Raw genomic sequence first — 21015 nt, 5'->3', positions numbered from 1 at the left:
AATAATTGTAGTCATTTTTCTGTCATAATCTCACAAATTCTCTCAGAAAACCTGGCCAGTCAGCCAAGTGTGCAGGTGATTGGTGATTGTGAGCCAGTTGGTTGGCTTACAGAGGTAGAATTCTCATGTTTTTGGATTGGTTGAGTATTCTTATGAGGTTGTAGGTTTTAAAGTGGGATTTCAGCCTGCAGAAAATGAAGTAAAGCAGAATCATCACTGTTCACCTGGGCTAGATATAATATTCACCTATTCGAGTTGTGGTCGTCAAACAGATAAGATAGTTCAGTCTTCCATTGCAGTTTAGCTGCTTACCTATAATTTGAGGCAGCACCTTCTCCCACCAGCCAAGTTCATCCTAAATATGTAAGCATCACAGACGATCACTTGTACATGGGATACAGTACGAGTTATTGATCCATCATTCAGTCTTGTCTTATATTTTACTGATTTTCCTTATCAGCTGTGTTACCAGGCCAAGCCAGCAGTGAAAGGCTGCACTGTTACAGATTCAGCTGCAGCTTCTCCCTCTGGAATAATGTCACAGAACATGTTCAACATGTTCACTTTTGGTAAACTCAGTAAGTTAAATATTGGTGCCTTATGTATCTTACTTTTGTACTAGAAATTGCAACATACTGATTCATATGATCACACATAAAACACAAGCAAAGTTAGATTCTTTTCTTGTATACTTTATTTCATAACTGAAAAATGTTTATTAGTAAAGAGTCCAGCCTTTCAGGTTTAAATATGCCCACCACCCCCAGTCAGGTGTGTATGTGTGAGTGGGCAGTGGGGGCAGGTTTTCAGTTATAATGCAGCATCAGTGTGTGGGGGTGGGGCAGGCTTACAATCTCACTGCAGCACAGGTGTGTAGGAGAGGGACAGGCTTCCAATCACACTGCAGCACAGGTGTGTGGGGTAGGGGCAGGCTTCCAATCACACTGCAGCACAGGTGTGTAGGAGAGGGACAGGCTTCCAATCACACTGCAGCACAGGTGTGTGGGGTAGGGGCAGGCTTCCAATCACGGAGGCATGGGGGAGTGAGTACCTTCTTCACTAGGGATTCTAGCCCCCACCTCACCTGGGCCTCTGGCTCCTACCTCACAGGAGAATCCATCCCCTACCTCTTCTGGGTCTGTAGCCCCTACCTCATCGGGGCTCTTACTCCTACAGTAGCCCCTTCCTCACTGGGGATTGTAGCTCATACCTCACGTGGGCCTCTAACCTTTACCTCACCAGGGCCTCAAGCTCCTACCTCACCGGGGCCTCTAGTTCCTACCTCACCTGGGCCTCTAGCTCCTACCTCACCTGGGCCTCTAGCCCCTACCTCACTGGGGACTCTAGCCTCTACTTGACTGGGGACTCTGCCCCCTACCTCACCTGGGCTGCTAGCCCTTACCTCAGAGGAACCTGTAGCCCTTATCTCATCAAAGACTCTAGCCCCTAGCTCAGTGAATGAAAAATGGAGTGGGAGATCGACAGGCAGATTGGGGTAATGCCAGCAGTAATGTCTGTCACGATTAACCCTCTGGGGTCTAGGAGTAGGGAACACACTTTCACTGACTGGGGCATGGTCACACATTTCATTCAATATCATAAACTTAATTCATTGCACATAAATTATTTCTTATATATTTGTTTTGGCATTAAACTCATCTTAATCTTATTGTACTTTCTAAATATGTCAGACTTATGTGAAGTTTATAATTTGACATCAAAGTATAGACATTGCAAAATGCAGTTTGGAACTCTTGCAGAAATATATACAATTATAAAAGTACTGCAATGGTGGCAGTTTGTTTTTATCCCAGATATCTGATCACCAAAGAGAGAGCTGGTCTGAGAACACCTTAGTATCCCCCCAAGGAGCTGGAGGAAGTGGCTGGAGAGATGGAGGTATTCCTGTTCAAGATGCATCCTCTACAGCCTAGACCTATATTAGATTAGATTTTATTAGATTCAATTAAATTTAATTCAATTCAATTCAATACATTTTTATATAGTGTCTTTCACAACAGAGTCGTCCCAAAGAGCTTTACATGGATGAGTTGTGATACATAAAATATTATTAGAGAGAAATACAGACTGGGAAGAAGGAAGAAGAAATTAAATAAACAAATTCAAAAGACAATGGAGGAGAGGAACCAAAAACTCCCAAGTAAGGAAAAGAAAACCTCTCAACTGGCTGCCCCGCCCCCCTGGGCATAGATGAGTAGAAAAGGATGAATGATCAGATTTTTATCATAAACATCATATTTTTAAAGTGTATTCTTTTTCTACTCATATATTTTTGTAGTGTTCTTGGCCTCTTCTACCTCTTCCTCTGTTTTGCCTCCCTACCCTTCCACCATGCAGCCTTACTCCTCTTCTTGTTATTGGCCTTTGACCCTGTTCATTTCCTTCTTGTTTTCCATTGCCAAACTGTTACATCAGTATATGTTTGCCAACTAAAGGTTCAGGAAATGCACCTATTTTAGACAACTGCTTGATCATTGGTCGATCTAACACTGTAAACATTCTCCTATTGGTGAAAGTCAAGATTCAGCATAAAGCAAATCATCAAATCTATTATTTATATATATATATATATATATATATATATATATATATATATCCATCCATTTTCCAAACCTACTGGGTCGCGGGGGGTCTGCGGGGTTCAGGATATAGCTTATCCTACTGGGTCGCGGGGGGTCCGGAGCCTATCCCGGAAGCAATGGGCACGAGGCAGGGAACAACCCAGGATGGGGGGCCAGCCCATCACAGTATATATATATATATATATATATATATATATATATATATATATATATATATAAAGAAAAACTGTAATGGAGATGTATAGAGAATATGCTTCACCGATGATAGCTGGTTCAACCATTTTGCATGTAATGACTTATACAATGAACTAATGCCTAGATGGAGTAAGACTATTCAACAGTAGAATACATTTTGACAAACATGTCTTAAACTATTGAAAATGTAGGAATTAGCAGATGATTGTACGTAATCATTTTCAATTTGACCAAAACAATACGACTTTGCATTTATAATGGACTTGGGCCACCTAGTGTCCAAGAATGAAAATGGCACTGTAAGAGGGAACCTGTAACTAATTTAAGAAAATATTATTAGGTGGCTTGGACAAAAGTCATTCAGCAGATAGCATCGTTGTGTTTAAGTAATGTGAATCTGGTGTATTAATCAGCATGTGGCCTGGTTTCAGGCCCACACCTCAGTGGATCAGCTTTAATTGATTACAGGGGATGGATAATTCTAGGTTAGTGATTTTAGAAAGCTTTATGTGTAAATTAGATTGTGTCTAAGTGAGGCATAACAACCAGAACAGGGTCTAACATTTTTAATAACAGGGTATTATATTAATTTTTTTTTTTACTTTTTCTGACAGTCTTTTTTGAAGATCAGTCTATGGATTTCTATACTTGTGCCACACAATTCAGCAGTGGCTGACCCCAATTTAATACCTATATGTCAAAAATGGATTATTGTAAAGGTATTAATGGAGGCCGGCCAGGTGCCCAGATATGCTCTGGTTTAATACATTCAGTGCTGCTATTTCCTTTATGAACAGACAGAACTGACATCAGTAATAATGAAATGGATTGCGCATATACGGATAAGTCACTAAGGTACCCTACAGTATAGGCTTATCAGTGAATGAGGTTGTACTGCCAATTCTTCTGAACTCAAGCTGGATGCTGGAGCCCAAGTGCCTTATCACATACAGTATAACAGCTTATTACATATATCAGGTTAAAGGTTGTTGCATTTTTAAGATCAAGTCAAATTACTTTATTGTCATCAGACACATATGAAATAAAACAATGTCAAATGTGAAATGAAACAATTTTATAAATATGTCCTCAAAATGGCTATTACTTACCACATTTTTGATTAGTTTAGCAGACCCCTTTAACATTATATTTAACATTTAAAAACTTTTTATTTATACTTCAGGCTGTTTCTTCTGTCTTGATGCTCACACATTCACCCCTAGTTCAGTGTTAGCTGTAGCCACAAGGAAAGGAATCTGGGTTAATGATTATTGATTATCAATCTGAGTGCTTTAACACCGCAGGAACTTTTTTCCAGAACGAGAAACTTTTGTTGTGTTCATAGTGCAGGAACTTGGAGACAGTTACGGAACCTTTTTTTATTCCATACTCCAGACTTGGGCTTGTGGTACTGTACACTAATACTGTAAGTCCTAGGGAAGGAAAAGTGTGAAGGAAAAGTCATAAGGAACTAGCAAAAGACAACCGCTGTCCTAAGAGAATTTAATTGCACTTACACTAGGCTATGCAATTATGCGATAGCAGATGTTATTGACGTGAGTCTGCCTTGTGGAACTAAGGTTGTGTTTTACCCAAGGTTCATTAGTGTTTGGTCTCATTAGCAGACTGTGATGAGCTGTTAGGTTTATGTATTTAACAAACATGAGTACAGTAGCTTAGATAACAGTGATGCCAAGACTTAGACTATAATTCAATGACAAATATGTGACCCATCACCAGGGGCGCTGCTAAGGATTTTGGGCCCCATGAAAAGAATCTTGACAGGGCCCCCAACACAGTTTATTGGGGGCTTCTCTGGGCCCCCTCTCAGTCATAGGCCCCGAGAATCGTCATCGTTTACCCCCCCTTTACAGCGCCGCTGCCCATCACCACAAAATGAGTCTTAAGTCGCACTGGTAGAATTACATCCATAAGACTCATTTCGTGGTGATGGGTCTCATATTTTTTTCAAATTACTAAGTAATGGTATTTAGCTTACTCCTTAGCACTATCTAGCCTAAATTATAGGATATTTGTGACATATCGGAACACAGGTCCCGGATCTATTTTATGCAAAATATAATGTGCCTCTGAATGATTTGGTGACTGAATCAGAACAAATTGTTAAGGTGCACTGAAGCAAACAGACTGTGTCCCAAAGATAGTCATATCGCCCACCCTTATCAGCCAGTGAGCATAGAAATTACATTGTAAGGAGAGAGCGAAAGAATCAGGAACAGAAAGATAGAGGTCAAAGAGAAATTCCTGTTGCTCTTCATAGTAGCTAGTAGTATAGTTTGGTAACTTCACAACGGTCTTATATTAAAAATAAGAGACATGTGCTCCCGTATGTTTGTAAATCTACAGATAACTTCCACTGTGATTTTTATACCCTTCTGCCCCCTATTGTCTATGGATAAAAACATTTAAATATGGATATATATTCACGGGAAAAGAGGGGTTGGCAAGTTAGGGGAGTGAAGGGGCTCTTTTATTGGGGGTGGGGGGCTAAGGAGCTAGTAAAAAATGGGGAAGGAGGAGGTCTGGGGGTATCCTCTGCAGAGCCTCATGGAAGGATCCACTTCTGTTAGAGTCTTTCCATGTGGGGATTTAGCTGACACCCACAGCCAATGGGCGTCGGCTAAATCTCACTTTGAGGCATATATCTTGTCAAGATATTACCCTGTTATAGTGCATTTTTTCTAAACTGGGAAACAAGCTTTGTATTCTGAATGGGCAAATTCCCATGATACAGCAGGCCAACCCATGATACTTGTATTTTTTTATTTAATATGGTATTTGTCTGGATGTAACAGAATGCTAATTTTAATCAGTCATCCCTTGAAAAATGCATGTTTAACATACTGGGTCTGCCTGTTCTAAAATCTTCAATGTTACCTAATGAACCATGAGCCTTTTTATAGGTGAAAGTGAAAGGTTTGTGGTTCTTTGTTAATATTCACTAGGAGGTAGAGGCCTGTTTTTACGGTCAGCAGACAATAACTTGTACTTATACCGTCCTTTGTGGTGTGTGGGTAAATATATCCCTTTTTGCAGTGTTGTCATTCATAAAGGAGAATGAGAGAATCAATAGAACAATGACAAACAAATACTTCTTGGCTAACAATGCCGTTAGTGATGTTAGTTCGCTTATGATGCCTCAGTCTTAACCTGATGATTAAATTTCTTTTCAGGAACCCAGGACCAGAGGGTCAAGGACATGAACTTCCAGTGGGCTGCCAGCTGTCCACACAGCTGGGTACACACTCTGCAAACTGCCTCTGTGCTCTGGTACTTGGACTGTATACTCTCTGCGTAATCCAAAAGACAGGGAGTCGGAGAATGTTAGCCGCCGAAAGCGCTCTGCAGTGCCTCTCTGTGGAACTTGTGTATTAATGCCTCCCACTTCTGGAAGTGCTTTGCAGTGCCCCCTAGTGTGACATACATCACAATACAGCTCTGTCATTGTCCTGTTCACACGAGCAAACATTGGACTAGGTTTTTCACCCGAATGCTCTGCCCCTGCCGCCTTCCTCTCTCTGTCCTGCAGGGTAGTGAGTCATAGGTTTTTCTAGGGTTGAAGACCTCTTTCATCAGAACACAAGATGGCATACGAAGGGATTTTTTTTATTACAACAGCAAGAAAAAAATGTATGGTGTTTGCTAAGTCTTACAGTCTTTACATTCCATTAGGGTAATTAGCTTCATTTTGGATGTTTGATGGTCCTTTCTGAAGTCGTACGTTGGACCCCCCCCCTGCATGGGGTGCACGTTCTGACCTGGACCAGTCACTGTTCAACATCTTCGACCTGGAGGCCATAAGACTCTGACAGATACAGCTGGATGAAAGACAGGGGAGAAAAAAATCTGGTCACATGGCAGAGGTCTGTCTCCTCCCCCTGAGTCCGGGGGCGGGGCAGGAGGAATAGTGTGGCCTTGTCCATTGCCAAGCCATTAACCTACCTATCTGTGGGCTGTCTACGCTCACCACTCTCTTTTTCATTTGTTATTGTTTGCCTGATTTTATTTTCCGCAATGGAAAGAAGCAGCCTTAACTATTTCATATGTATGTATGTGTCTGGGTGTATACTGCAGTTTTTTTTTAAACTCCAATTATTTACTTTGCAGAACTGTATACTGCTGTATATAATTCCCTACAGTTGTAAGATTTATTTATATTTTTTGGAATTTTGTTTTGCTTTGTCGGTTGATTGTTTGGTATTTATTTTTCATGCGTCACGCTACTTTTGTTTGGTATTGTCTGAAAGCAGTAGTCTGCTGGAAGCAGATTAAGAGCATGATGGTTTTCATCTGTACCATGAATACGGACATTCCTCTTCGTATCCTACGAAGGTAGGCTAACTGGACCAAAACACATTAGGGACCAGTCTCATTTACAGGTAAAGAAAGTATGTCAGACTGGGATTCAAACGTATTGGGGACATATGGGCACACAGCATTCCAGGCTGTAATGGTGACCAGCTGGGAGCTGTCAGGGGTTTCAGTGAAATCATGACCCAGTTGGCCCAGTGAAAAGCGGCCAGTATGCATTGCATATGTGGATAACTCACGCGTCACACACCTAGACGTTAAAGTCCTGCTCTTATTTTAGCTTAGCAAGGTTTCCGAGTCATTGGCCCTTACCATTGCCTTCCCCGCAATAACGTATCTCCAAACCAGGCTGCAGTATTGTTGGCTGTCATGGAAACTGCGGTCCATCTGCATTAGTTATTTTGTCACTGAAACCCAGTCCCACGCATGCACTTGCATGCATGGATGCAGGCATGCACACACATGCATGCACAGACAGATGTACAGACGCCCACCTAACATACACACAGGTATGCGTTTTGTCCTCTGTGAGTCCAGAATGCTATCCCAGCATGCCCTTTCAGAATCCAGCAGTGGCCTGGCTCCCTCTCCTCCATGTGCTTCCTCCCACAACTGAACACAACATGGAGAAGGGTTGGCAGAAAGCTGTTTTAATTCCAATGTTCTATGCAATAATTCATTCGAAACAGAAAAGGAAAAAAATAACTTTTAATGTTTAATACCATTGTTAATATTATGTTTGAAAATACAACTTATGTTATTAAAGAATTCAAATAATGGATATGAACATTTGATATGAACTACTTGTATGTATGGATTTGCATTACTGACTTAGATTATTTTTTTTTTAAGTTTTAGTAGCATGCTCCAGTGCAGTCCTGTGGGACTCATTGCCAAAGGGATCAGTATATAGTTTGTACAATTCTTTAGCTCGTAGTTCTGTGCATGGTTCACTGGTCTAGCCCATCGCACATGTGGTCAGGAGATGAACTCGTCGGTGGGAGCCTCGCCCAGCCAGGTGCCCCCCACCTCCTGAAAACTGCTGCAGGCTTGCGGTTGTGCTTAGAAATAAGGAGGATATGTGCAATATTATCTAAATTCACCATATATATATATATATATATATATATGAGAGAGAGAGAGAGAGAGAGAGAGTGAGAGAGAGAGAGAGAGAGAGAGAGACGTGTAATATATATTATCTGAATACACGGTAACCATTGCTCTGGACAAGAATTTCTTAAGAAAAAAAATAAATTCCTTTAATGCATCATTTCATGAGATCAGTTTCCAAAGCCCTAAACATTATATATTTCAACAGTGACTTTAGTACCTTTTCATCATGTGACCTTGGTGAGGGCATGTGAATGTAACTCTGAAGGTTTCCATCCGATGTGTTCAATATGGTGCTTATTGTCAGAGGATGGCTCAATGTTGTCCAAATGCATTGTGTTCTGTGCCCAACAATTTAGTGTGACATTTCCACCAAATGGGATCCCTGTTCTATTTGGTCCTTCATGGTAATACCCACCCCCCCCCCCCCCCCCCCCCCCCCGCCCCACTGTAAATAGCCATCATACCTAACGGCCTGTCAGACAAACCAAGTGTAGCCTTGATGGTTTGTGTACTTGCTGATCGTGTGTACCTGGCAGTATGAACACGAAGCAATGGACATTTATGAATGTATATCAGGCCTGTCCGCCAAGTTCCTGCTTTTGTGTCTACAGGAAACTAATCGTAGAGAAGTATTGTGTAAGTGGTCAGCTCATACTGAGTATTGACAACAAAAAAAGAGCTTGTGGTCAATAAAATATTGATATTTGTAGAATTTCTATAACTGCTGTTTGTACAATGAAAACAACTTCTTAAGAGTTCGTTCAGTTTCCATGGCATACTGAGAAAAAACAAAAATCAATACAAAAATGTAAGACAAATGTAAGCAGTTTAAAAAGTTACATTCACTGTTGTAAGTGCAATGGCATAACTTCCATGTATTCATTGTGAAACTTTGTGTATGCTTCTGTGTATATCTGTAATTAGTTATGGTAAATTTGGTGCATCACGTTTTGTCATGTGATAAGATAATGACTTTGCCGTACATCTTCATCAGAAAAGAATAAAAAACAATGAAACTAGTTGTGTCCTTGGAATCACTAGGAAGTAACAGCTATTGCAGGTCCTGTGTGGACCCTCAGCAAATAGCCGTTTGTGCACAAAAGTTGGTGCAATTAGTCATTCATATTTTATTTGTTTTAGTACATTTTCAGAAGGAATTTGTGACAAACTATCACAGCCTGTCTGGTCCATTCCCCGGTATGACCAGCAGGGGTCGCATTGGTCCTCTGGATTCCTACTGATACTTCTCAGGCGTGTCTTTCTTGTGATCTCCAACCATATTGTGCTAACTGTCCTCACCGCCATCGTGTCAGCTCCTCATTAGTCACATATGTACAGGTATGTGCTTCCTAGTCCTGTGTTCCCCAGGCTGCTCATTGACGTCATTCCTCTTGTCTGCCCATATCCTTTCCCATACTAGCCTTCTCATTTTCGCCCCTCACAGGCTTCTTTGTTTTCCTGCTCCCATTTTGTTTATATAAAGCCCCTTTTCATTCCCCCAGTACCTTGCTTTGGGTCTTTTAGTTTTTCATTGTGCCTAGTGCAGGAGTAGTCAGTTTTATCCAGAAAGGGGCACTATGTATGCGGATTTTCACTGCAACTCCCTAATTAAATTACTAATTAGAGGATTGATTGACTGAAGAGTTCTCACACCTGGGTTTGAACAGCTGACCTAAAGGTTATCCCAAAAACCTGCATACACACTGGCCCTTTGTGGATGAGATTGGCCACCCCTAGCCTACTGGGCATTCCTGGGAGCCTCTATCGCTCCACATCTCAGGCCGCATGCATACTCTGGCGCCTAGCCTCCTTCTGGTATCTGAGCCTCTCTCTCATCGATGGTTCGTGGACATTCCCCTCATCAACCTACTGAACAAGAGTGACCTAGAGGAGCCAGAGGAGGATGAGGATCCTGGTGAGTGTCCCGGTGTGTGGGTCGCCCTGCCTGTATGGATGCCATACTGCTCACCGCCTCTCTGCAGCATGAAGCTGCTCCATTTGCTGGCTGCCTACCAGTTTGCCGTGGTTCTGCTTACCATCTCTGGCCACAGGAGAAAGAAGCAAAGAAAGCTGGCTGTGCTGTGGCTGCCACCTGACCTGACCTGGTGTCTCCAAAGCCCTGCCCTGGGGAAGACATGGTCATGCTTGGAAGGGGGCATTGCTTGTCCCGAGTCTCCAGGATCTGGCTCGGAAGAGGCCTCTACTCATCCAGAGTCTACAGAGTCTGGCGCCCAGAGGCCATCCTCACCTCTACTGCACCCCAAGACTGTGCTCCAAGCACCCAGCCCAGATAGGGCCACTCTCCCTGTGCTCCAGGTTGCTGGCCCAGAGAGGGTTGCTTTGTCCACACTCCAAGCTCCTGACTTAGAGAGGGCCGTTCTGCCCAAGTCCCTGGTTCCCAGCCCAAGAGGGGGCACATCACCTGCACATGGTCTTGCAGCAACTGTGCTGCCCAAGCCTACCCCAAGTGCTGCCTTTCCCAGTATGTCTGTCCCAGGTGAGACATGCCTCAGAGTAAGATCCCACCTCAGAGTAAGATGCGCCGTGTGGCCTGTTGTCTCGCGTCTACTGTCCTGCAAGGAACCCCAGTGGTAGTGCCAGTAGTCCAGCTTCACCCTCCTTGTCTCCAGATGTCCCTGCTGCGCCCTGCTTGCCTCTAGGTGTCCTGCGCAGCTCGTCTCCTGATGTCCTTCTAGGGCCCACCTCATCTCCTTGTGCCCCGCTGGCACATGCCTTGTCTCCTGGCAGCCTCCTCGCAGCCTCCTGGCTCCCTGCCAGTGGTATCCTCATCCCCTGAAGGTCACCACCAGGGCAACACATGACTTCCCGGTTGCCACCAGGCCAGGTTGAGTCAACCCAGAGGATACCCCACCAAAGGACATAGAGTGGGACCCTCTGGGCCCCCACCTAAGGCCGAGGTCCACCCTGACCTGGTCCTAGGTCCTGATACAGTCAGCAGTGTCAGCTGGGAACTAAGGGAGGGGCAGGTTGAGTCTTGTATCCCAGAGGGGGAGATACTATCCATGGACAAACTATCCATACCAGCTGACCAGACTCCCATTCAGCCGATCTTGTCCCCTCTTGTACAATCCTCCTTCAGCCCTACAGGATCCATGCATTCCCTGGCCCCGCTGGCAATCTGAGGCCCTCAGGACCTGTGGTCTTGGTTGGCCTTGCCTCTCCTGTTGGTTTCTCCTGTTGTCCATCTGGTTCCCAGTCTGACCCTTGCCCGTTCCATGCCCATTGTTGTCCCATGTACCCTGTCAGTCCTGCTGTGCCCTGTCCTGTCACTGGTGCCATCTGCCCTGTCCTGGTTATGGTGGTGTCCCCCATGCCTAGAGTGTATGTTATTTGGAGAAGGGTCCAGTCCATCCCTCAGTATGGCCAGAAATGCTTCCGGATCCGAGATGGGGTCGAACGATGGGGTTGTAGGCCTTGTTTCCACTGCTTACAGTATTTGTGCAACATGTGGGCATCATGTGCAGCTCTACGTCCAGGCGGCAGAGCCTCCAAAGGGTCTTAGTGATTCCACAGCGCTCTACTCCTGGAGGCTCTTGTATGCACCCAAGCACCGCCCCCCTGAGTGACTCCGGAATCAGCAGCTGACAAACATTCTTCTGTGGCACAGGGTTTTCTTGAGCAGAATTTGCATTGGAACTTGATTTGGTTGGGAGCTCATATTTTAACAATAAAGAGGAGGCAGCTCTTTATATAAAAAAAAAAAAAAAAAAAAAAAAAAAAATGAAAGTTGGGTTTTTATTAACAGCACACTGCCAGGGACAACCAGCAGTGGTTCAGATAAGGGAAGCCCATAATTTACACTACATTCACACTCGTAATGGTTCCTAGAATCACTACAGAGAAAGGGACCTAGAGTGTCCAGCCCCTACTCTCTCCATCAATGCACCCACCTGGTAAGGCTGCAGCGGTGCTTTGTACGGGCCAGTCAGAACTATCTAGGTGGTGCATGCATTGCAACAGTGCAAAAACAATTCTGTGTCTTGATTGCACCTGGGCTAATAGCAACAGCAATTGAGTTTCCCCAAAGGCTTTTCCACTCCAAAGTGGCTGGTTTCTGTCCCACTGTGCAGTGCCTGTAGGACCATAATTCAGAGACTCTGGGGTACCAGCAGCTGCAGCAGGTGCTGGTTGCCCTTGGGAGGCCTTCAGTGCAAGTAGAGAGTCTTGGCCTCCTAGTCAAGCGCAGAGATCTCCTACCACTCTGGTAGCCTCCCTTCCTGCAGTCATCCCTTTATACAGCTCTAGGTTGCTCACCTGTAGTCACTAGCAATCAGTGATCTCCAGCCCCTTGCTGTCAATGTCCTCCTCACCGCCACTGCAACACACCTCAAAGTAGTACCCCTAGAGGACCTCCAGCCAGCATGCCAGTTGTTCCTCAGGATTGCAGAATAGCTATGTAATACAGGGTGCCCCCTAGAAGTACTTGCACCCTCTGCAGTGCCAGGACAAAACAGCTACGGGATGTAGGGTGCTGTTACAGTATGTTCCAGACTGTACAGAATGGGGAGGCGTTTTTGGTGTTGCAGTGTTGTTGAGGTGTTGCAGTTGTGTGTTCCTAGGTTGCAAGGCGGAAAATGGAACTTGTACCAATTAGGTGGAATTGTTTTTGGCAAGGTGCGTGGCCTTCCATTATATCGCTGACTCAACCATATGCTCGGAGGAAACCAGCTTTCTTATGCTGTCATCCTTACATCATTTGCTATCTATTATAACCGCATGTTTAACCTAGTAAAATCTGTCATCACCCAAATATTACGCTGTGCTCTATTTTATGAATGCCTTATTAATCCCTAAGGTTGTGGAGTGGAAAAATATTGGATGTGCGTGCACATACATGGGACCTGTAGGAAGTCGACGAGTGCTGATCTATGTATATTTTGAAGGGTTAACTTAACGTAGTGGGGGTGCATATTGAGAATTAGGCAGTTAATAATTCTTTAAATTCCTATTAATTGCATGCACAAGCATGTTGCAATACCATCAAAAACTATGGCCATGGCCAAAAGCTGAGAATGACACAAATAGTAATCTTCACAAAGTCTGCAGCTTCAGTTTTCATGGTGGTTAATTTGCATATACTCCAGAATGTTAGGAAGAGTGATCTGATGAATTGTGATTACTTGCCATTAAAGTTTCTCTTTGCCATGAAAAATCCCAAAAAACCCATTTCACTGCATTTCAGTCCTGCTACAAAAGGACCTGCTGACATCATTTCAGCGATTCTCTCATTAACACAGGTGAGAGTGTTGACAAGGACAAGGCTGGAGATCATTCTGTCATGCTGATTGAGTTAGAATAGCAGACTGGAAGCTTTAAAAGGATGGTGATGCTTGAAATCATTGTTCTTCCTCTGTTAACCATGGTTACCAGCACGGAAACATGTGCAGTCATCAGTGCTTTGCAAAAAAGGGCTTCACAGGCAGGAAATTGCTGCTAGTAAGATTGAACCTTAATCAACCATTTATTGGCTCATCAAAAACTTCAAGGAGAGACGTGCAATTGTTGTGAAGAAGGCTTCAGGGCACCCAAGATGGTCCAGCAAGCGCCTGGACCGTCTCCTAAAATTGATTCAGCTGCGGGCACCACCAGAGCTCAGCAATGGCAGCAGGTTGGTGTGAGTGCATCTGCACACACACTAAGGCAAAGACCTTTGGAGAATGGCCTGGTGTCAAGAAGGGCAGCAGAGAAGCCACTTCTCTCCAAGAAAAACATCAGGGACAGACTGATATTCTGCAAAAGCTACAGGGATTGGACTGCTGAGGACTGGGGTAAAGTCATTTTCTCTGATGAATCCCCTTTCCGGTTGCTTGAGGCATCCAGATTGTCCGGAGAAGAAAAGGTGAGCGTTATCCTTCAGTCCTGTATCAGTAAATGTTTAAATAAATAAAATATGTTGTATCTTGGGCCGGCATGGTGGTGCAGTGGTTAGCACTGTTGCCTCACACCTCTGGGACCCGGGTTCAAGTCTCCGCCTGGGTTACATGTGTGTGGAGTTTACATGTTCTCCCCATGTTGTCGTGGGGTTTCCTCCGGGTACTCCGGTTTCCCCCCACAGTCCAAAGACATGCTGAGGCTAATTGGACTTGCTAAATTGCCCGTAGGTGTGCATGTGTGAGTGAATGGTGCGTGAGTGTACCCTGCGATGGGCTGGCCCCCCATCCTGGGTTGTTTCCTGCCCATGGCTTCTGGGATAGGCTCTGGACCCTTTCCCCCCAACCCAGTAGGATGAGCAGTTTGGAAAATGGATGGATGTTGTTTCTTGTTACTTTATAAATGCTACTTGATGAACTGAAAGCAATAACATACGAGGAGGAGTGTGGTTGTACTCCAATATATCATGGTTGTGATTATCTTCGGCACTGCAACCTCAAGCCTACGACCAAATCAAAGCCATGATATGTTGAAGTATAACCACATTCCTTCTCATATGTTGTTACTAAAATATAATATAATTGGACCGGTCTGTGCTGGAGGCCCAATATGATGCCTTCATGGGGCCCAAAATCACTAGCAGAACTCCTTGCTTGGGCATATCATGGCAATATTTTTAGCATACTGTGGTATTTTTGTTCAGTAAATTTCAGTGAAATTTATCGCAAGGGAACCCCCTCCTTCACACGATCAATGAATTTTATTGTGAGGGATCTCCCCCCTGCACCAAGATGCTGAAAAGGCATTGTGTAATGAATGTTACCCAGTGGTTCTGAGTTTGTGACAGAGCACCACAACCTGGGCTGCCCATCCGTCATGCCAGGTTTTCTGTCCCCTGAGACCAACGGTCCTAACAGTGCTGGCAACAAGAAACCAGGGAGGACTTTGCCCCTGACTGGATGGACAACCTCCAGACTGAGGTGGACTTGAAGGTAGATTCAGTTTCAGAGGACTAGAGAATGCAAACCAGAAACCAGGGAACCTAAATGGGGTAAATACACAAAAACCAGGACACACACGTACAAAAGCTTAAAGACAGGACACCAGCGGCACAGCGCACCAGCGGCGCGATACTGGCTACTTGGGTCCATGAATCCCTAAACGAGAAACTAGCCAACCAGAAACACAAAGCTAAATGCTTATCAAGAAGGGCCATGATCCCAAGCCACCTAAACCACCAAGTCAGTACCTGCTGGCCACCGACAGGCAGAGGAAATAGACCTACACTCTCTATCCCAATAAAACAGACCTTTCCCACTGACCCTTATGCTCCAAGAACAACTACTGTACTTACTGTTCTGCTTAAATAAGATTGGGCTCCACTTGACACCAGCCCAGATCCAGCAGGCTCAATTAGCTGATTAGTAAACAGGCACTGGTGTGATGTGTTGCTTTTAAAAATATCATCTAAATACTGTATACTGAGGTAAAACGGTATGAAAAATAAAATTCTGCCCAAACGTAGTGTAAGGGAGCTACAGCCAGAGGTTATGGGGGCGTGGGAGACGTGATTAATATATATATCTACGTGTACATATCATTATCGTACTGTATCGCACGTTGTGAACGCGGAATGGGGGGTCTGACCTCCAAATTGGTACCCCCCCCGCCACCCCACCCCATGTTGCCTACCACGATAGTTTAGAACTCATTTAAAGCTGTTTTTGAATCTTGCTGCTTTTCTGTGTCTAATCTTGCAAACGAGTAAAATAAAGAGCTTGTATATAGTTAAAATTCTATTCTAAAATTCTATAGATTCAATTCTATTTTATTGCAATTACAAATAAAACGACGATCTGCGCAGTTTGACGAAAATGATATTTAAAGATTGCATGCATGCGACCTGTGCATCCTGGGCTAGGTGATGACTTCAGGACATGGTTATGTGTGAGTTAGATGGTTGCGTTAACATATAAAGTAAACAATATGCAGTTTTTCTGCCCCCCCCCGCCCCCCCCGCCACCCCAAGCGCAAACATCAATCTCCGCTTATGATTCAGGAGGAGAGCCATGGTTCACCACTGACCTCTCAGACATGCGATGTTCAGTGGTGACATTCACTTACCGCGATCCAGCCGCCCCTTTAACTACCAAGCTCCGGCCCCCTCGTGAGCGAATGTGCAGCCCAATGAAACAGGAGGTCGAGGATGCTGGGAACCGTAAGCGGGGGGAAGCCTGGATGCTGGATTGAGCTGGTGCTGAAGGGGAATTACCGTTCGTAAGGTACCTATAATTCATTTCCTTGAGGCGTGCTTTAATCAAACGATATCTGCAGATCATACCCATACGATGTTTCTATTTATATCGATCGTTTTATGCTTAATTGTGGAAAGGCTTAATAAATAAATGCTTGCAAAAATCATCTTCCTTTTTGTGGTCGTGGAGTCCCACGGTGTAGGACGTATGACTGAAATTAGCATTCGTTTCCTTTTTTTCGTGCATCCAAAACGCTATATTTTTGCTGATTTGCTGTTAATTCATATTAAACGGAATGTTTTGCGTTGTATGTCAATTTATAAAAAATTGGCTGAAATTATAATTAAGTGAATTGCGGCTTTTATTATCTCCCAGGGCAACTGTCCACACCACTGAAATGCAACGTTTAGGTGCCCACGTAGTGGAGCTGTATGTCATAGCTGTAAGGAGCATGATTGTAGAAATGAAAGGTTTATATGTGTAATGTGTGTTTCTGAAAAATCAGACAACAGAAAACAAAATACCAAAACATACGTTGAGCGCAACGTAGTGATTATGCATTGTATAGATTTAGAAATGTGTAATACACATACACACACATTCATACATACATACTCACACACACACATAAATATTTGTATGTGTGTGTGTGTGTGTGTGTGTGTATATATATATATATATATATATATATATATATATATATATATATATATATATATATATATATATATATAACATGGACACGGGATCTCAACAATCTCGTATCCTATAAGCTGTTTATTGCTTTATTGCTACCAAGTATAAAATGTCAGTGGCTTATTCCAAAAAATATTCAAATAGTACGCTGTCGACCTTGTCTAAGTGCTTAATAAAAACAAATCCACTGTTTGATATAAAGGGTAATATTGTCAATAATTTTAATGCCTTCTAATTGCAATTTAATTATTGGGAATTATTACTATATCTTACAAAATATTATTTAAAAATTGATCGCGTAAACGATGGCATTTCCGATTTAATGTTGGGTGTTCTTGGCTTTGGAGGTTGGACATAAATTGGTGGATTGGTGGTAATCGTGAATCATGCGGCTACTTCCATCAGTATAACCGCTGAGACAAAAATCATAGCACACTGGCAAATGAACTAAAAGTGGCTGGCTGAAATCCTCGTTACGTGCCTTAGAGTCGTAAAAAATCAATTCCTTTGCATTTACTTCCGTTACAAGTGATTGCGCCTTCACTACGATAAAACGTGGAGCCACTTTTGAATGAAAGGTTATCCAACAGCGATCTAAAAATCACTGCAGCAAGGGCGGTAGGATGTACTGTAACAACCGGTCATATAGGGAATGTTTTACGAAAGCTCGTATTAGATCGCAAAAAAAATTAATTTACGGTATATTAGCCTATTTGCGACGGTCGGCTGGTGCTACCTGATGAATTGTCTGCAAAAAGGTACAATAATTGTGTAATAATCCTCGGCATCTATATATGGTGACATTACTTATTGCATCGACATATTTCCGTTATTGTTTAAACCCAAACTAACCTAACCACAGCTATAGTAAAATAATTTTGTTCAGCCTGTACTCCAGTTAAAGGTCTCTCGACTATTTGGTTTACTGAGGGAACCGTAGATTTACTGAGGGTTTTGGGATTTGAGAAGCTGCATCAAAATTTCATTTTATCTGAAACAAACTGACGAGCATAGCTGCGTATAAGTATACAGGTGGCAACTGACACGTTCCCATAACAATTTCACTACACTGTATGTTCTTCAGTTACTAGCCTACTTACTGCAAACACACCTGGCATTGTGTCCTGTACGTGATGCCTGTTTGGTGTCTTGATTTTCAGCATTGCATTTCTAATCATAGAATCAGTTGCAGCTTTTAATTTGCACATAGTCTGAGCTAGGGAGTAGCCTTAGGGTCCATGGCTATTTTCTTAATTGGGTGTCTATCATTTGAAGGTATATTTTCTTTTTTTACAAAGTCGAACTAAATTCGACGCTATAAGCTTTCAGATTTATGTTTTCCATTCATTTGGTTTGCTTAGTCAAAATTAATTATACCAAAGTCTGTCCGTGGCAAGTTAAAGTACCTCATGATGTTGTCAGGAAACTTAGTGTGGAGCTCTGCAACTTCAATTAAGGGAATAAGCAATTCAGTCCACATATTCTCAGTGACCACGTGGTATTGTGTGTTAACATATACAGCCGTTTGATTTAATAACACTTCAAGCTTCTAATGAAATTATAAACATATTACCCATTTCCAAACATATAAACATATCACCACTCCAAGTACGCATATTTTATGGATTATTTTGAAATGTGTGGCTTCTCCTTATCATCGTCTAATCAGCAATAAGATGAGCTCAGAACATCTCTAACCTAAAACGCATGTGGTACTGTGATTCAGTTCTTTGTCCAAGCACATATGTTTATTTGACTAGCATTTGTGCAGGTGAAAGCCACAGTATTGGTGGCAAGCTATAAGTTACCTCCACTGACAGATATGGAACAATATCACTACTATTATACACCTTCCAGTGAAGTACATGCCATCTTGATATTGGTATACATCAGCTGATGATTTAAAAAAGCCTAGTTAGAACTCATCATAGTCAGCTGATATTGATTCCTGTACAAACATATCTTAATTAAGCTAATGAGTGCTGGAATACAGTGAATAACCACTGTCTGCTGCTATAGTGTTCAATGTGGTGTCTCCCTTTGGTGTAGCTTCAGTGGGTTTCAGTATGTTTGTGTAAAGTCCAGTGTCCTTTTATGCTTGTGATTTTAAAGACTGTTTTCCTTTCCAGGTCTATATGCATCACTCTACTCTTTCCAAGGGCTAAAATGCTCTAAGCAGTTCTGCTGAAAAGTGAAATCAAGCACAACCCTCCAGTCTGAATACTGTTCTGCTCTCAAAGGATTTTTCCCAGTCTTGGAGATGTATGGGAGCACTAGGACCATGGGGCATGTGGAAGGCAGTCCCTCGCGGTCCCCCCGCCTGCCGAGGTCACCGCGCCTGGGCCATCGGCGGGCTGCTAGTAGTGGGGGCGGAGGTGGTAAGACACTATCTATGGAGAATATCCAGTCCTTGAATGCAGCTTATGCAACCTCTGGACCCACGTACCTGAGTGACCATGAGGGCCTTGGTTCCACCACCTACCCCAAAGCCATGGTGGGCTTGGGTCGTGCCTCGAGTCGTGCTCTTCATGGTTCACGTGTCACTGCCATGGGCAGCAGTCCCAACATCGCCACCATGGGGCTGCCTCACGCCGATCCCATGTCTTATGGTGACCTGGGCTCCCTCGCCATGCTTCAGCACCATCACCACCACCAGGGGGTGCCAGCGGGTCTGAGGCCGGCCCGCGATAGCGGTGTGCTTGACCTCCAAACTCAGCTCAGGGAGCTACAGAGAGACAACGAGCTCCTGCGCCGAGAGCTGGAAGCAAGGGAGGGGAAGCTCATCTCGGCTTCTGGTGCTGGCACCCGTGGCTTCTGGAGTCCTGAGCTGAAGAGGGAGAGGGGAGTACGCAAGGAGGAGGTGGCCCGTGCCTCCTTGCTGAGGGAGCAGATGAGAGTGGCCCATGAGGAGAATCAGGTGAGCCATCTTATTGCCATTCCCATTCAAGGTCTCTGCTACCGCCCCCGTCTGTATTCCAAAATGACCAGCTGTCGCACTCCCTCATCCTACTGAGACGTGGCAGCTGTGGCCCCCTCGTCCTTCACACGTAGGCATCCGTAGGCCCCTCATATTTGTATGTGTTGTTCTTGCAGACTGCGTGAACATATTGGATGAAACAGCAGTGCGTTAGTCATCGGCATGCTGTGTGATGTCGATACTGGCCACAGCTGAGTTAGCGTGAATGCCTTCCCTGGCGCCACAGGGCAGTCACGGCGGGTAAAAGGAGACCGAACGCGGGTAACTGAGAAGCAGCAACGTACAGCCGGCTTTAAGGAGAACTGCCCGGCGTTTCTTAGTCATCAGCACGACGCTTACAGTTAGCAATGGATTATAAAAAACAGCAAAGCATTCTAGCATCAGTTCTCCTGTTTCTCGCAGTTCCTAAATACTACTTTAAGTGTATTTTAAATGTTCAGAATATTTGTGTGTTCAGAAGTATTTTTTATGTAGGTGAAAAATAATAGATTAACTTAGAAAAGTATTTATAAACAAACCATACATATGACCATACATTTTGTTTGTACTAGCACTATCAGTACTGATAGCCGAGATGGATGTTTGCAGAGTATGAATTCGGATGCCCATGAAGTCAGGAGATCCATGTTGAAAAATATTCCTCTGCCAATAAGTTCTGGCATACTAGAGGCAGTGTCAAGTGTGTGTAACTTCCATGTTCCAAACAATACAGCCACTCTGTCAGGCATCTCTGTAAATGATCCCATGCTTCAGTGTGATTGCTTGTCAGGCCTTTCAGACATTTACATTATACTTGTAATGATCACATCTAGAACAACTTGCATGCCTGTTATGGGAAATGCAGTACATTAAGTGGCAAAGAACAGCACACATCAGCAGAACAAACTGACAGTATTAGCTAGTCACACAGTGTATTAGATAGTTAATCAGTACGAGCATCGGATCAATCAGC

At 43.7% G+C, this 21015-nt stretch overlaps 2 protein-coding genes across 3 annotated transcripts in view; both read left to right on the top strand.

Moving 5' to 3' along the window:
- LOC125746972 (protein bassoon-like) overlaps positions 1–8653 on the top strand; it is an 89800-nt gene extending 81147 nt beyond the window's left edge. For both annotated transcript variants that reach the window (XR_007399118.1, XR_007399117.1), the window contains exon 12: positions 5993–8653. The gene's annotated coding sequence lies outside the window, so the exon portion shown is untranslated. The remainder of the gene's footprint in view (positions 1–5992) is intronic.
- Positions 8654–16209: 7556 nt separating this feature from the next.
- LOC125746975 (ERC protein 2-like) overlaps positions 16210–21015 on the top strand; it is a 62287-nt gene continuing 57481 nt past the window's right edge. Inside the window, exons 1-2 of the mRNA XM_049021580.1 lie at positions 16210–16417; positions 19216–20003. Coding sequence (XP_048877537.1) covers positions 19347–20003 — 657 coding nt within the window. The 5' untranslated portion in view covers positions 16210–16417; positions 19216–19346. The remainder of the gene's footprint in view (positions 16418–19215; positions 20004–21015) is intronic.

The sequence above is a fragment of the Brienomyrus brachyistius genome, chromosome 8, assembly GCF_023856365.1.
Source record: "Brienomyrus brachyistius isolate T26 chromosome 8, BBRACH_0.4, whole genome shotgun sequence".
Classification (NCBI taxonomy): domain Eukaryota; kingdom Metazoa; phylum Chordata; class Actinopteri; order Osteoglossiformes; family Mormyridae; genus Brienomyrus; species Brienomyrus brachyistius.
This window is presented reverse-complemented; position numbering and strand designations above follow the sequence as displayed.